Source organism: Amblyomma mixtum, chromosome 2 (assembly GCF_055824585.1).
Source record: "Amblyomma mixtum isolate Tamu chromosome 2, ASM5582458v1, whole genome shotgun sequence".
Classification (NCBI taxonomy): domain Eukaryota; kingdom Metazoa; phylum Arthropoda; class Arachnida; order Ixodida; family Ixodidae; genus Amblyomma; species Amblyomma mixtum.
The window spans coordinates 183,149,377-183,164,878 of record NC_143013.1 but is presented as its reverse complement, the minus strand read 5'-3'; the positions used below and the strand labels follow the sequence as shown (position 1 = coordinate 183,164,878).

General features: G+C 48.7%; 1 protein-coding gene and 1 long non-coding RNA gene across 2 annotated transcripts in view; one reads left to right on the top strand and one right to left on the bottom strand.

Annotated features, from left to right (window-relative positions):
* LOC149361772 (uncharacterized) overlaps positions 1-15,502 on the top strand; it is a 232,558-nt gene that overhangs the window by 45,893 nt on the left and 171,163 nt on the right. The gene's annotated exons all lie outside the window — the stretch shown is intronic.
* LOC149361775 (cytochrome P450 2B11-like) overlaps positions 1-15,502 on the bottom strand; it is a 37,623-nt gene that overhangs the window by 18,001 nt on the left and 4,120 nt on the right. Inside the window, exons 2-5 of the mRNA XM_089572815.1 lie at positions 13,114-13,418; positions 11,955-12,070; positions 11,499-11,757; positions 8,958-9,148 (exon numbers count right to left, since the gene is read on the bottom strand). Of these exons, the coding sequence (XP_089428941.1) occupies positions 8,958-9,148; positions 11,499-11,757; positions 11,955-12,070; positions 13,114-13,418 (871 nt within the window). The remainder of the gene's footprint in view (positions 1-8,957; positions 9,149-11,498; positions 11,758-11,954; positions 12,071-13,113; positions 13,419-15,502) is intronic.

Genomic DNA, 15,502 nt, shown 5'->3' with positions numbered 1-15,502 from the left:
CCACCTGCCCCATTGTGGCGACACTGCAGAAGTTTTTGCAGGAGGAGTGAAACGCGCAGTGGGCCACAAAGAAGCGCGCACTGCTACCGCGTGAAAGAAGGCAGCAGAACGCGCGCCTGGAAAAAAAAGGAAAGGAAGGGTGTTCAGGAACTAAGAAAGGAAGGCTCCCAGACATTTTTTTCATATTCGATCTTTCCCCCTTCGCATTCAACTTTTAAAGTACTGCTCAGGTGTCGGAGACGCGCGGCTGAGGGCGGTACGAATCATTGTTGCGCGGCGTCTGGAGCTCGCAGGGGTCAACGAGCACTTAAGACCTTCGGGTTTTGTCGTGTACCGCCTGCTAAAGCTACTGTCGGTCTGCGACCGCGCAGGGCGCGGCTGAAGAGTGTCACGCTGCTAAAAAGAAAGGGGCTGTTGTTTTGTCGCTATCAGGACAAGCATAGGTATCGCGATAGAAAGCCCCGAGCTAAGATAGCTCCATTTAGTAGACGCAAAATCAAAAGACCGGATAGGTGCGAACCTCACACCGAGCGAAAAGGAAGGGTGCGCAAGAAATTAAACACTTCTGAAAGGTGTCACTTGCCACCACGAACAAAGAAAAAGAAAGGACGGTTCCACCGGAAGCGTTACGCACGCGAAATGGAAAGTCGCGTCTGGTGCGCAAGGCGTAAGGAAAGGGACAAGACAGCAAGAGAAAGCAAATCGTTCTCGTCTTGTTCCTCCAGTAGAAAATGGAGAGACAATCGCAGGGAGACAGACATGCGTAGCTCTGAGGTAAAGCTGCTCGCCATTTCAACGTGCCCTCCACCGAAAACAAAGGATGATGTGAGAGCCTTTCTCAGTCTTGTAGGGTACTACCCGCAATACATCCCGCGGTACTCGGACATCGCTAGCGCTCTCACCAACGCTTTACGCAAAACTGAACCAGAGCGCGTCGCCTGGAACTGCGTGAAAGAAAAGTCCTTTCTAACTCTAAAAGAATCCCTGAGGAAGGATCCCGTGTTAAAGTCCCCGGATTATACAAAACAGTTCATAATCCAGTGTGACGCGAGCAACAGGGGAATGGGTGCTGTGCTTTGCCAGACCGATGATCAAGGGAACGAACACCCAATCCTTTATGTAAGCAGGAAACTAACTGCCAGGGAAGAAGCATACAGCGCTTCTGAAAAGGAATGCGCGTGCCTAGTGTGGGCGATACAAAAACTTGCCTGCTACGTCTCTGGTACGAAGTTCATCGTACAAACGGACCACTGTCCTCTAACCTGGCTAGAACGCATGTCGGGCAAAAATGGTTGCCTCCTGCGCTGGAGCCTTGCTCTGCATCAATTCAGCTTCGAGGTTCAGTACAAAAAAGGAAAGGCAAACGCCAACGTAGATGGCTTAAGCCGATGCTTCTGAAAAGGGAAAGGAATAGAAGGGATTTGGACGGGCTGTTACTTTTTTTTTGCTGTTTTGTGAACTTCTGTTTCTTTTTTTTTCTACTCGCGAAGAAAATAGTCTGTGATGCGACGGTGCACTCGCGATTGAACCTGTCGCCTGTCAGCGAAAGTATTGGTAGTATAGAAGCCTGGCAGATCTCTGGGGAGATGGAAGGGCATTTGCTGGCTGCTGTTGTGTCCGGTCCAGACCACCTCCCTTCCAGACCTGAAGAGACCGGTTGGCGAGCCTATGACGGCCGGCGGACAAAGACTAAGCCCCGACCTCGGCACTTCGAGAAGTGGCTGCGGACCTCTTCCCTTCGTGCACGATTTTCCGGGCGGGGGCGAGCTGTTGTGAACGTGAATATCTAACACCGGAACGCTCCCAGTTTTGCGCGTTCGGCCGGTGAGCTACAGAGACGCTCCCCAAGGACGGCGTCCAAGCCGGCGTCTCTCCGAGCCTGCGCGTCGTCATCGTGGAGCGCGTTGTGAACGTGAATATCTAACACCGGAACGCTCCCAGTGTTGCGCGTTCGGCCGGTGAGCTACAGAGACGCTCCCCAAGGACGGCGTCCAAGCCGGCGTCTCCCCGAGCCTGCGCGTCGTCATCGTGGAGCGCGTTGTGCGTTCGGGCCGGACAGCTACGGGAACGCTACCCGGGTTGGCGTTCAAGCCTTGCCGGCCAATCAGCCAACAGGACGCTCCTGATTGGACGAAAAGGGGCGGGAGTCTGTGCCGACTCTATTTAAGGGCTCCCGTCTCCTGTGTCTGTGTCTTTTTCCTGTTGAGATACATCGTGCCATGTATCGTGCTTCTCGCTAGTTGTAAATATGTAAATACATATACCTTTTTTTCACGCTGCTCCTTAACCCCCCCGTCTCTTCATTGCTCCGGCTGGTCGGCGACAGCGGACCCGCGTCCCGACGGCAACTAAGAGCCCGCGTCTCAACACCACGAAGCAGATTTTACTACCTTGCGGCTGTCAAACCCGGCTTGACTCACGTCTTCGGCCGCCCCACTGTTCGCAAACTTCGTGCCGAACAACGTTTGGCAGTCGTGCCCAGCAGAATGGCGAGAATTTCACCAGCTATATCGAGGACGTCGTTGACTTGTGTAAGCGGCTCAATCCATCCATGAGCGAGGTTGACAAAATCAGACACATTCTGAAAGGGATTCAGGACGACGCATTTCAAATTTTGATTCCTAAATATCCTCAAACCGTTTCCGACGTCGTCTCGTTTTGTCAGAGCTACGACGAGCTCCGCAAACAGCGTCTTGTCACCCGGCGTGCCATTTGCCCGGACGATAACCTTTAGAGCTTGGTGGTAGGCGGTCGTGCTAACGATAAGGCGACCCTTCTTGAGCACATCAAGCAACTTGTGCGGTAGGAGGTGGCCGTCAATTATCGCTGGTTACCTGCCAACCCGCCCCAACGCCATCGCTGTCGCCTTCTATTCAGCGTGTCATCCAGGAGCAGGTAGCTGAGGTCCCGCTAACCACTAATCCTCCTCCTGTGGTCACTGCACCGTTGACATATGCTGAAGCAGTCATCCGGCCACTACCTCAGCCGGTTGTTCCGACTTATGCGCCACCTGTCACAGTGAACCCTCAGTAGCAACTCTCCCCTACACTGCCACTCACTAACCATCATTTGTCTCGCACCGGTCCCCGCCCTATGAATCCGTGGCGCACCCCAGATAACCGCCCGATATGCTATGCCTGCGGTGGCGCTGGTCATGTGGCCCGCTGGTGCCGCACGCGGGGATCCGGTCCTCATGACTACGGGCGCTCGCCGGCGTACGACGCTCCATTGCCCTCCGTCCCTGTCTGTTCTCCTCTGCCACCTCAGGATCCTTCTCCGTCTGGCTCCGACTCCTACAACTGAAGCCATCGGTCGCCGTCTCCTCGACGGCGTTCGCTCTCTCCGGAGGCAAGAACTGCAGCGTCAACGACCGTCTCATGCCCTATCACCGCTCCTATGAGCGTTATTGAAGTGCTCATTGAAGGAGTTTCTGTTGACCCGCTTATTTACACTGGTGCTGCCGTGTCTATCATTAGTCGAATCATCTGCCGGAAACTAAAAAAAGTGACGATGCCACTTTCTGACCTTTGGTTTCGCACTGCCAGCGCTGACCCCATTCGCCCTCTGGCAGCGTGCACAGCCCGCCTAGTCATACAAGGCCTCTCCTACACTACTGAGTTCTTCGTACTCGCCCGCTCCTCTCACGACATCATCCTCGGGTGGGAATTTCTGTCCGCGCATCCCGCCATCATTGACTGTGGACGTGTTCAAATTGATTTGTCGCCGCTGTGTGATGTTCTTCTGGACCCCTCCCCTTTTGCCTCCGCGCCTATTCTTGCCGCTTACCTCATCGACGTACCAGCTTTCTCTTCTATTCTTGTGCCATTGACTTGTGCTGGCTTCTCTGACGCTACTGTCCTCTATTCACCCTCTCCCATTTTTGCCCACCGCACCACAAACCTGTCATGCTCCCGCATGCCGTGTTCACACTTTCTGGTGGTTGTGGCACCCTGTACGTCGCGAATCCGTCGTTTTTCCCCACCGCTTTACTTCGGGGAGAATCGGTTGGCACGGTTGATGTCATCAATCTCGACGACGCTTCTCCTGTCCTTGATGACCCTGACATTCATGACATCAACGCCCTCACTCTTCCCGTCGACGTCGCCACCTAGCCCTCCCCGGATATGTTTTCTCCTTCTGTCGATGCCGCTCTAGCACCTCACCTACGTGCCCAGCTCATCGCTTTGCTGCAGCGCTTCCGTGCATCCTTCGACTCTCACCAAGCACCGCTGGTTTGTGCGGCAGTGGTTCCGCACCATATCGACACTGGCACCGACGGACACTTGCGCGAACGCCCCTACCGCGTCTCCACCTCTGAGCGCCGCATCATTGATGAACAGACGAACGACATGCTACACCGCGGAGTGATCCAGCCCTCTCACAGCCCGTGGGCTCCTCCGGTCGTGCTCGTCAAGAAAAAAGACGGCTCCATTAGATTCTGCGTAGACTACTGCTGGCTAAACAAAATTACTCGGAAGGATGTCTACGCCCTGTCTCGTATAGATGACGCGCTTGCTTGCCTGCAGGGAGCGGAGTACTTTTCTTCGTTGTATCTGCGCTCTGGGTACTGGCAGGTGCCGATGGCCGATGTCGAACGCCCGAAAACAGCTCTCATGACGCCTGGTAGGCTGTATGAATTTAAAGTGATGCCATTTGGTCTCTGCAACGCGCCTGCTACGTTTGAGCGAATGATGGACAACATCCTCCACGGGCTTAAATGACAGACATGCCTCTGCTACTTGGACGATGTTATTATCTTCTCCCAGAATCTTCCGCCTCATCTTCTCCGCCTTGAGAGTGTTCTTCGCTGTCCCAGTGACGCTGGCGTGCAGCTCAACTTGAAAAAGTGTCGCTTTGGCGCCCGACACCTGACAATCCTAGGCCACGGCGTGTCCAAAGATGGTGTACTCCCGGACCCTGCCATGCTCCACGCAGTTGCTCATTTCCCGAACCCCACATCCCTGAAAGAACTCAGAAGCTTTCTTGCACTTGGCTCCTACTTTTCCCGGTTTGTCAAGAATTTTGCTACCATTATTGCCCCGCTCACACAACTTTTCGCTGGCAGCCCCGATTTGTCGGTTTGGTCCACTGCATGCAACGAAGCTTTTTCAATGCTGCGCCAGCTCCTCACCTCTCCCCCGATCTTGCGCCATTTTGAACTTTCGGCGCCTACAGAACTCCACACGGACGCCAGCGGCATTTGTCTCGGTGCCGTTCTAGCTCAGCGGAAACCTGGTTTCAATGAGTATGTCGTTGCTTACGCGAGCCGTGCGCTCACAAAAGCGGAGACTAATTATTTAGTCACGGCAAAAGAATGTTTGGCGATTATTTGGGCGATCGCAAAATTTCGTCCTTGCTTACAAGGGCACCCATTCGATGTCATTACAGATCACCATGCCCTTTGCTTGCTGTCGTCAAAGATCCGTCTTGCCACCTCACTCGTAGCGCTCTCCGTTTACAAGATTAAGACATTCGGGTCATTTATCGTTCCCGTCGTAAACACTCCGATGCCGACGCTCTCTCGCGCTCCCCTGCGACCTCTGATCCTGACCCAACATCTATATCCGGCCTGTCACCTTCTCTTGACGCTATTCATATGGCTTCTGAACAGCGCAAGGATCCTTGGATTACTTCTCTTCTGGATTTCTTAGCCAACCGCTCATCGCGTCTCCCTTCTAGAGCCCTCCGTCCTCTAGCTCACCACTTTGTCGTGCTGGACCAGCTGTTATACGGTGGGAACTACCTCCCCTATGGTCGCAAATGGCTGCTCGTGATTCCAAGGTATCTCCGCTCCGCCATTTCTGCCAGTTACCACGAGGACCCGCAATGTGCTCATACCGGTCTGCTGAAAACTTTCACCCGCCTGAGCCTTCGGTTTTATTGGAGATACAGTGCACCCGTTCTCTCGGGCGTCAAACTATCAGGCCTGCGTGTGCTTGAAAGCGCGCAGGCTCGTGCTTTAAGAGTATGCTTGGGTTTGACATGTAAAACTTCTACATGGGGCACATTTCTACATGGGGCCCGCGCCTGCCCAGCACGAATTTATTTTCAACAGGAGCCACTTCGTGTGCATTTGCGGCATCTGACCAGGCATCGTCATCACCCCCTGACCAACATTAGGGCGGTGCGTCCAGATGCAGCCTTTTCTAGAGCCCTTTGGATGCAGCGCAATGCGGTGCCTTCGAACTACGCGCCACACCAGATTGCGGAGGTGCCACTTTGGGCAGTACCAAAAGCATGTATACGGACAACAATCCCAGGGATAACAAAGAAGACGCACATTCCAACAGTCGGACTGAAACAGCTGGCGCTGTCATACATTAAATCTATGTATAGTGACACCCAGTATGTTTTCGTGGACGGATCCGTTACGACCACTTCTTCAGCTGCAGCGGTGATAGTGCCAGGAAATGCCTCACGTCACCGTTTCAGGCTCATGCACAAAACGTCCTCTACGGCAACCGAATTGGCTGCCATACGAGAAGCCGTCCTTTATATTGGTCACCAGCCAGCGAAGCAATGGACGATATTCTGCGACTCGAGATCGGCATTGCAGGTCGTACAAACTTATCTAAAACCAAGGGCATCCGAGCAGCTGGTTCAGCAGATTGTGCTTTGTTAGCCGAAGCTTTGCACCGCGGCCATATTATAAAGTTTCAATGGATACAGAGCCATTGCGGCATAGCGGGAAACGAGCGTGCTGACGCCGAGGCTCGGATGGCACATAGTGATGGTGCTTTCATTGAGATAGCCTTTTCTAGATCAGACATTGGAGCCTTGTTGGCGCATTTAATGCAAGCGGCAATGCAGTCGCACTGGCATGATTCGAATCATCAACAGGACCGCGTCTGTAAGCTTGACGCTGGCTCACAATTACATTTGCCATCTATGGTGGTGCGACGTAATGGGACTTTACTCTACCGGCTACGGCTTTGCGTTGCCTACACCAAACACTATCTTCACAAGATCGGCATCGAAAGTAACCCAAATTGCGCACAGTGCCACACTCCAGAGACTATTGGACACCTTCTTTGCGATTGCCCGAACTATACTTCTGCAATAAGAACATTGGAGGCGACCGTGAAACAACTGGACTCTCGCCCTCTCTCTGAGGAAACTCTTCTGGGCGCCAGGACGCGACGTTCTCATTGGTGGCGTGTGATAAAGGCACTGCTCAACTTTTTGTGTGAAACAGGCCTGGATATTCGTCTGTGACTGCCTGTGCACAACCTACATGGTTAATGACATGTGTCGGTGTTTGTGTTGCAGACACCAGTTTTATGAGTTATGTGCGTCTACTAACCGCGATGCGAGTGCCAGCCAGTGTGGCGTGTGTGAGTGTGTGTGTAGACATCACCCGTGAAACTCATAGTATTATGCTATCATCAGCCTTCATTCGCACTTTCCTTTTCCTCCTCTTCCCTTTCCCCTGTGTGGAGTAGCAGGCCAGGGCCATGTTACCACCGGCCGACCTCTCCACCTTTCCCTCATTAAAATTCATTTCTCTCTCTGTGGAGGGGTATGTATCGTTTTGTCCGCCAATACATACGCTCTTGCCTGGAATGTCTGCGTCGCAAGAACCCACCACCGCACTAACCTGCTCCTCTGCAACCGTTACCGTGTCCAGCCCGGCCATTCGACCGTGTTGGAATTGACCTTTATGGCCCACTTCCCAGCACTGCCGCAGGGCATCGCTGGATCATCGTCGTCATTGATCATCTTACGCGCTATGCGGAAACTGCCCCGTTACCAGCTGCGATGGCTTCGGACGCCATACTTCAGAACATCATTCTCTGTGACGGTGCGCCTTGGGAATTGCTCAGTGATCGGGGTCGCGTCTTCTTGTCCGGCGTCGTGGAAGCCCTTCTTCGAGAGTGTCATATCGTTCATCGCAAGACGTATTCGTACCATCCGCAGACGAACGGCATGACCGAGCGCTTGAACCAGACTCTAGGTGACATGATGGCCAAGTGTATTTCTGCCGATCATTCCTACTGGGATCGCGTTCTACCTTTCGTTACCTACGCTTACAACTCTGCAACGCAAGCCACTACTGGCTTTTCCCAGTATTTTCTTCGCTACGGACGCGAGCGTTCCTGCATCATGGACACCATAATCCCTAACCACCCCGATTCGACCAAATTTACAACCACCTCTCAGGCCGCTGCGCATGCCGAAGAATACCGTCAGCTCGCCAGTTCCTTTACTTCTCACGACCAGCACCGTCAGAAAAGCGCCCACGCCGCTTCTTCCGGTCTGCCGCCGTCATATCTTCCTGAGTCCTTGGTTTGGCTTTGGGTGTTCTCCTACAGGGCAGTCTACAAAATTGCTCCGCAAATACCAGGGCCCCTATCGCGTTGTTCAGCAGACATCCCCAGTGAATTATCTCGTCGAGCCCATCACACCTTCGCCTGATCACCGCCGCCGCAGCCGTGAAATTGCGCACATAGACCGCCTGAAGCCCTACTACGACCCAGCTATCGTCTTGTGCCCTTAGACCGCCAGGATGGCGCCTTTTCACCCCGGGGGTATTGTAAGAAAGAGAGTTCGGGTTTGGTGCCCCAGCAGCTAGCGCCGACGAAGGAGAGGAAGAAGAAGAAAGACGATGCTGACGAAGTTGGGCTTTGCGCTCCCGAACGCTGGCCTGCTGAGCAGCACCGCTGAAACAAGGACTGTGGCCGTCCATACTAATTGTGCGAGTCGCCTCATTACAATTGCGTCTTCTCCCCAGTGACGACGAGAAATATTATCGTTTTTATATCCTAGTAATGGTAGATTTATCATTGTCAAACAATAGTCGCACGTGTCACGTAGAGAGAAGAAATATTTTCCCTCGAAATTAATAAGCTGCTTTAGGCTCGGGGACAATGTTCAGGCTACAATTTCACAATTACATACAAGCATTTGGAACTCATCTGTTTGCTCGAGGAAGCAGTCGGAATGTAATCGGTACCTACCTATTGAGAATGGAATGAAGTTCTGGGGTTTTTTGGGCACCATAGATTCATCGTTGTGGACATATCGACTCGGGTCAAACTTTTCCGGCTGATTCCAGTGTGATGGATCATTGAGCACGGCCCACAGGTTGAAAAAAATGACCGTCCCCTTGGGAATAAAGAAGCCGTCTACTATGAGGTCCTTGCTGGCTCTGTGAACAATAAGAGCAAAAAGATACAGATGTTGGATGTTTTATTTTCTAAACTAGAATTAAAAATACAGAATAACACAAATGTCCTCTTGAGCCAAACCAGAGTGACGTAGGTGGAATGAGACGATAGTTCTGGAATAGAACTTCTTCGAATAGAATCTGACAGGCAAGGAGACGCCACAAATCTTCATACAGGATGTTTTAGCTAAAAACAACGCAGTGCGCTACCAAGAACGACTTGTGCAGACTTTATTCTAGTTCATTTTACTTGTTTACTTATTATCATTTTACATATTCGTTGCAAAATGAGTGAGCCCTGAACTTTGCTTGACGCTATCTTAGACTAAACCGGGACATGTCTCTCACAAACAATAATTTACACCAAGACACATTTCTTAAGGATTGAACTTAATATATTTAGCTTATAAAAATAAAAAAGCGCGAATGGTTTCTAGAAATTAACTATATATCCACTATATCAATAAGATGTGTATGCAGTAAATTCCTATGTGTCGTTACGTTTCCATTTGAATTGAGTAACAACTCTTCAGTCACATGTTACTGAGAAAAAAACTTTGATCGCTGTATACAATTGTTTTTCACCGACATTTATTAACAACTATTTGTAATAAACTATAATTTAAAACAATACTAAGTGACAATGCCAACCTTTAAAAAGTCCCACAATTATCTATCACTTCTGCATTGAATCTTGAGTGTTTTGTGTGAAGAGCCGGAATATAACACATCGTTAACAATAATCATTAGCAAAATTCATCGGTTTATAAATTTCGATTTTCACTTTGGCCCATGTGCTATTATAGATTAAGAAGTTACGAACGCTAATGCCCTTACTTACGTGCTCTAGAATGTTTCGCTTTAGCAGCATACGTTAGCTCAAAGTGCGCAGTGGGAAAAGTTTTGTAAAAAGAAACGTACAGCGCATGCATTCCATGAATGGAATAAAACTCTTAATTAGCATGAACGTTTTTGTGCCCTGAATAGGTGCACAGCTGAAACGTACCATGATTTCAGTTGCTTGATGATTTATTCGCCATAGAATTAAGGGTGCTCTTTGTTCTGGTGAATACATTTCGAGGAGTGATTACAGCACAAAATTCTAAACAACAACAAAAACGCACAATCCAAAAGATTAGATTTACCACGGCCGTTAAAACTGCATACATGACCCCACAAGCGTTTACGCAGCTTAGGGAAGCTTAACAAACCTTCCCGGCCCTACCAACTTGTAGCACGTCGGCGATGCGCTGCGCAATCGCTGCCGCAATCAACTGCAATACATGTTGATTGCGTAAAGAAGCTGCACTAAAACAAGTCCCTTTATTTTTGCATCCAATGCAGCCAACCATAGACCAGACAAGTAACTTTTTGTGCCGATTACAAACTTAAATTCCACATTAAGGTAGCCTTTGGAATTGGTAACGGACTACATTTAGCGCCCTGAAGAAATCATCATCGAGGCGTTGAATATCTAAGGAGAAATGCACGAGTGTTTCTTATGTAAGCATCATCGCAAAGTCTTGTTTTGTGCAATGGACACATTTGTTTCTCTTTTAGATGCCCCAATTCTGACGAAGATAAATATTCTACCCGACCATGAACAGAGTGGTGAAAGTGTTTCTTGAAAAACAAATTTTCAGAAACAATCGCAAGTTTAACGCACACGATTGTTGTCGCTCTGCACCAGGTCTAATGTGTGATGCGCAATAAACCAGAGCCATTCTAGAGTTATTCGTTTCGGAATGTGGAAGGGTCGAGAGGCAGCAATGCAGAAAAGGTTGAAAGCAGAGAAATTCAACTCTAAAGTTTATTATTTCGTTTTAGTTCTCTAGCGGCTCATTTGCTTTCGATTTTGGCGGAACAAATGCAGCATTGCGACCAGTAGAAGCTCTGATCTGTTCTCTTCCCAGTAATGCATAGAAATACCAAATGGCGGTGCTCCGCCATCGGAAGACTGCGGAATCTGCGATGTGCCGAGAGAAATGGAAGCGCGATTCGCTCACAATGTTTGACATTCACTCAGAAAGAAAAGTAAGAGGTCTTTCGTTTCTCCTGCATATTTATTTGTAATGTTTAGTTACCACACCGATAAAAAGTCAAGTATCACTTAACCAATAAACTGAAAAATTGAAGATTTTGACCTACTTCACAATTTGCCGCTTCACTCCTCAAGAAAAAATTTCAGCATTCACATAAGAAGGCATGGTTGGTGTAACGGTACTTGGGAATTAACTTCCCTTCCGCTACTTTTAAGTTCCTTGCGTGAGTGATAGTCTGGCAGGTACGGTGCATCTGACGTCCATTTCTTTAGAGTTTGATGTAGACTTACTGCCTCGCCCCTCCAAGTTTGGCTGTGGGCTTCCAGCGTTCCATTTCCCAGATGCACGCCATAGTGAATGGCATTTGATTTCGGTCCTCCCACGTTGGAGATCTATGCTGACCGACTGCAGCATCGATTTCTCTCTGAACGATAGACTGTATGGTGTCCTGGTAAACAGCGAAGTTCAGAAAGTGCAACTGCAGCCTCGCAGCAGTTGTGAACGTGCCACCTAAACCGAAGCTTTTTACGTGGCCGACGAGGAAGCGATCTGCAAGGATTAGGTAACCAAGACGTCAGTCCACCCTCCAGCGAGTTAGCTTCTCCTGCAGTAAGCCATTTATTTCAATGGGGTTAAGCAACTTAGACGTCAAGCTTGCTCTTGACGACTAATCTAGCTAGTATTCACCTTTAACACGCTGGCAGAGAAGAATTAATTTTGTAGAATAAGAATGCTCCGCAACTCACGTTGGAACAATGGATGCTTCTCTTTATTTGCCTTCTCAATCGTTCTCATATAGGAGTGAAAGAAGTCCTTTTCTTTCTCTTCCTTCTGTTTCTGAATAGAAACTTCCATCTGTTGTCTTGAGAGAGAAACGTGTGTAAGTATTGCGTTGCTGCACGAAGTAGCTCTTCATATAACTGAGCGAGTGCATGACTGTGTAGTTTGATCGTTGAAAAAGTCTAATTTCCTTTGCAGATGCGTGACATATGGGCAGGAAATCTGCTGAGCGGAAATAATGTGTTTTTAGACATGAATAGGTGGTCGAAACAGTTCAAAACTTGGCTATTTTTTGCAGGGTTGTCTTCACCTAAGTGTGGGTGTAATTTTTTTCTTACGCGAAACAACCACGGCAGGTCTTTTACACATGTCGGCTTTTTAAAGTCTTTAAAGCTTTATTCGGGACGCATTTTCCCGATGCCATTGAAAACAAAGTTTTATCAGGACGGGGTATCATTAAGTTCTGGGGACCAGAAAAATTGGCACGCTTTGATCGAGGAGTCCATCTAGCCTCAATATGACAATGAGATTTGCTGAAGAATACTGCCTGAAGGAAGTTGCTTTGATGCGAACCTTACGCCGTACGCTTTTGGCTCTAATCTATTACGTAAACAGTATTTTTTTTTTCCTTTTTCTTCTGACCTAGAATAAAAAGCTTGGTTTCACAGCATTCATTGTTGAGCGCACTGAGAGAAAATAACGAAAATCTCCATCGAAGATTTGGAGCATTGAGGTAGAATGCACTGGGGATGGTTTAATGTTAAAAAGTTTCATTTTTTGTTCATGCTGCGGCCGAAACTGATCAGAAGACGACATAAGCACAATCACTAGATGCTAGAAATTCAAATCTGCTAATATAAACGCCCTCCTACTGCAACGTCGCATATCCGAGTTATTCCACTGGCTCTCTCTCCATGGTGATGGATGGACCATGTGAATATCAATTGCGCTGTTGGTAGTTGAAAAAGAAGTTGGTAATTCTGTCGATGTTTACCCGCCGGTGCCCTTGGCTTCAAGGCTTAGGTGTCGTCCATGTTGACAAAAGCAGGCGCAAAACAGTTCCTCGAGAGCTTCAGCTAATAAGGAACAGACTTCGCATAAATAAGCGGAACGTTGGATACTCACATTGTAAACATATAGAATTCATGTCCAGCTCTGTGCAGCCTCCCGTATCTAGTGAATGGTAAGGCCTCAAGAAGACGGCACAGAAATTGCGGGCAAAAAGTGAAGTGTAGTCCATCGAACTGCTCCCTGCCCATCTTCTTGAGCAGGTCGGTCATCTGTTGCAGGGCTAAAGGGTCGTCTGCGATCCTTGAGCCATAGAAAAGAGACGCTACGTGGCAGGCGAAGTAGTCCTGGAGTGAACTCATCAGAGACAACGGCTGGCTGTCAGCCTCGCTAATCCAGCGTTCCAGCAGGTGCAACTGTTTCTGGAAAAGAGAGGAGCAAAGGCTTCAGTCTGTATAAGTACTACGACAAACGCACTTTTTACGAATACACTGCGATATCTGTCCTACAACTGCTATTCAGTGTTCAGCAGCATCACAAAGCTTCGATGTCACGCCGTCTCAGCCTCACGTCGACGTCCTCCTCACCGTCTCAGCAAACTAGATGTGGCGGCGGTGTTTATTGTTGTCTGAGCAACTTAGACAGGATGACAGGCGTCAGCAGTCAGCAAACTCGCGGAATGGAATTCAAGCCCATGTTAATGAATTGGTTTCCGTATACTCTGAAATTCAGTTGCTGTTGGTGTCTCTCATGCAAGTAGCGTAGGAATCAACAATGCAACTAGCGCTACATTCAGAATGCACCTGAAGTGCTGCACCGCAGGTAGAAAGCCAGGATAGGAAGGAAGCGAACAAACAGTTTGCGCTTTCACGCTGTTTCGTTGGGAGCATTGCACCCTTTTATAGTTAGCACAGTTTATGCCTCAACATTGCCATTTCTCGGTAGCAAGTATTACTCGAACAAATTTTGCACTGGAACGAGACAGATAACTTTGAGTTTGCCTGGATAGGTCTGGTTATGCATAGGCTTCTCTTAGTCCGGTATTTTGCCATGCCTGCCGTCAAAACGTGTTTTTTTTGGTTGCTCGTTCATTTACGCTGCTGATTCCCGCGGTGGACCATCAGTCTGCATATCTTCCGGATGCTATACACGAAGAGCAATACATGCTTAGGCGTGTGCGGACAGTAAACAACCCCAATTTATTAAGCCTAGCATGCCGATGCCCGCTACGACGTTCATTGTAGCCAGCACTCTACATGGACACGTTTAATTATGCGCGAGATTACCAATAACTAGACTTTTAGCTGGAGATGAGCGGAAAAGGTCAAGAAGTCATTTTACTTAGGTTGGTAAAAGCAATCGGAATATTTTTCTTACTTTTGGCAGGCGACACGCGTTGTGGCTAAAGCTTACAGCACGCTATGTGCACGTTTTGTCCATTACCGCGCGCCGCCACAAGGTGCGTGGAAGATGACACCTGGCGTTGTAGTCGAAAGCGAAGAAACAGACGTGCCTTGAGAGCAGGAAAGGATGCGAATTGTGCGTCATGATCGAAGGCGAGCTTCGCTAGAAGCTACGGCGACGTACTTACGTCCTCGCACGCATGGTCAGCTCTTTCGTTTTGATATGTTTGTACCCGTAGTGCTCGTTAATTTACATTGCGTGCCTTGCGAAATATCACCAAAAAATGCCGCATTCGCGTCCGTATCTTTACTCTCATGATTAGCTGCGATTTTCAGACTGGGAGTTTTAACTTGTCTGGGACATCAGTAGCCAAGTTAAAACATACACGAACAGTGATAATTTACATGGCACCAAATTATATAAGGTGATAACTCTGTGGTGCACCCTGCCATTTCCGAAAAAAAAACCCGTTCCACAAAGAAGATGAAATATAAACAAGCAGAAAACCACTTACGAAGAAGGTGTTCTGTAAAGAAGGAGGAAGTAAAAAGTGCCATTGGAGCAATGCGAAGGGGGAAAGCAGCTGGTGAGGATCAGGTAACGTCAGATTTGTTGAAGGATGGAGGAGAGATTGTGCTAGAAAAACTAGCCGCCCGGTACACACAATGCCTTGTAGCCTCTAGCGTACCAGCAGCTTGAATGAACGCTAGCATTATTTAATTCATAAGAGAAGAGGTCAGTGACTTGAAGATTTACAGACTGATCGTCTTGCTGTCCGTTGCCTAGAAGGTATTTACTAAGGTAATCGCTAATAGACTCAAGTCAACCTTAGACTTCAATCATCGAAATGATCAGGAAGACTTTCGTAAAGGATACTCGACCATAGACCATATTCACGCTATCAATCAGCTGATAGAGATATTCGCATAATATAACCAACCCCTATATATAGCCTTCATTGATTACGAGAGAGCTTTTGACTCAGTGGAAACCTCAGCTGTCATGCAGGAATTTGGGGAATCAGGGTGTAGAAGATTGTTGTGTGAAAATATTCGAAGATATTTATAACAATTTCACAGCTACCAGGGTCCTCCATAAAGTC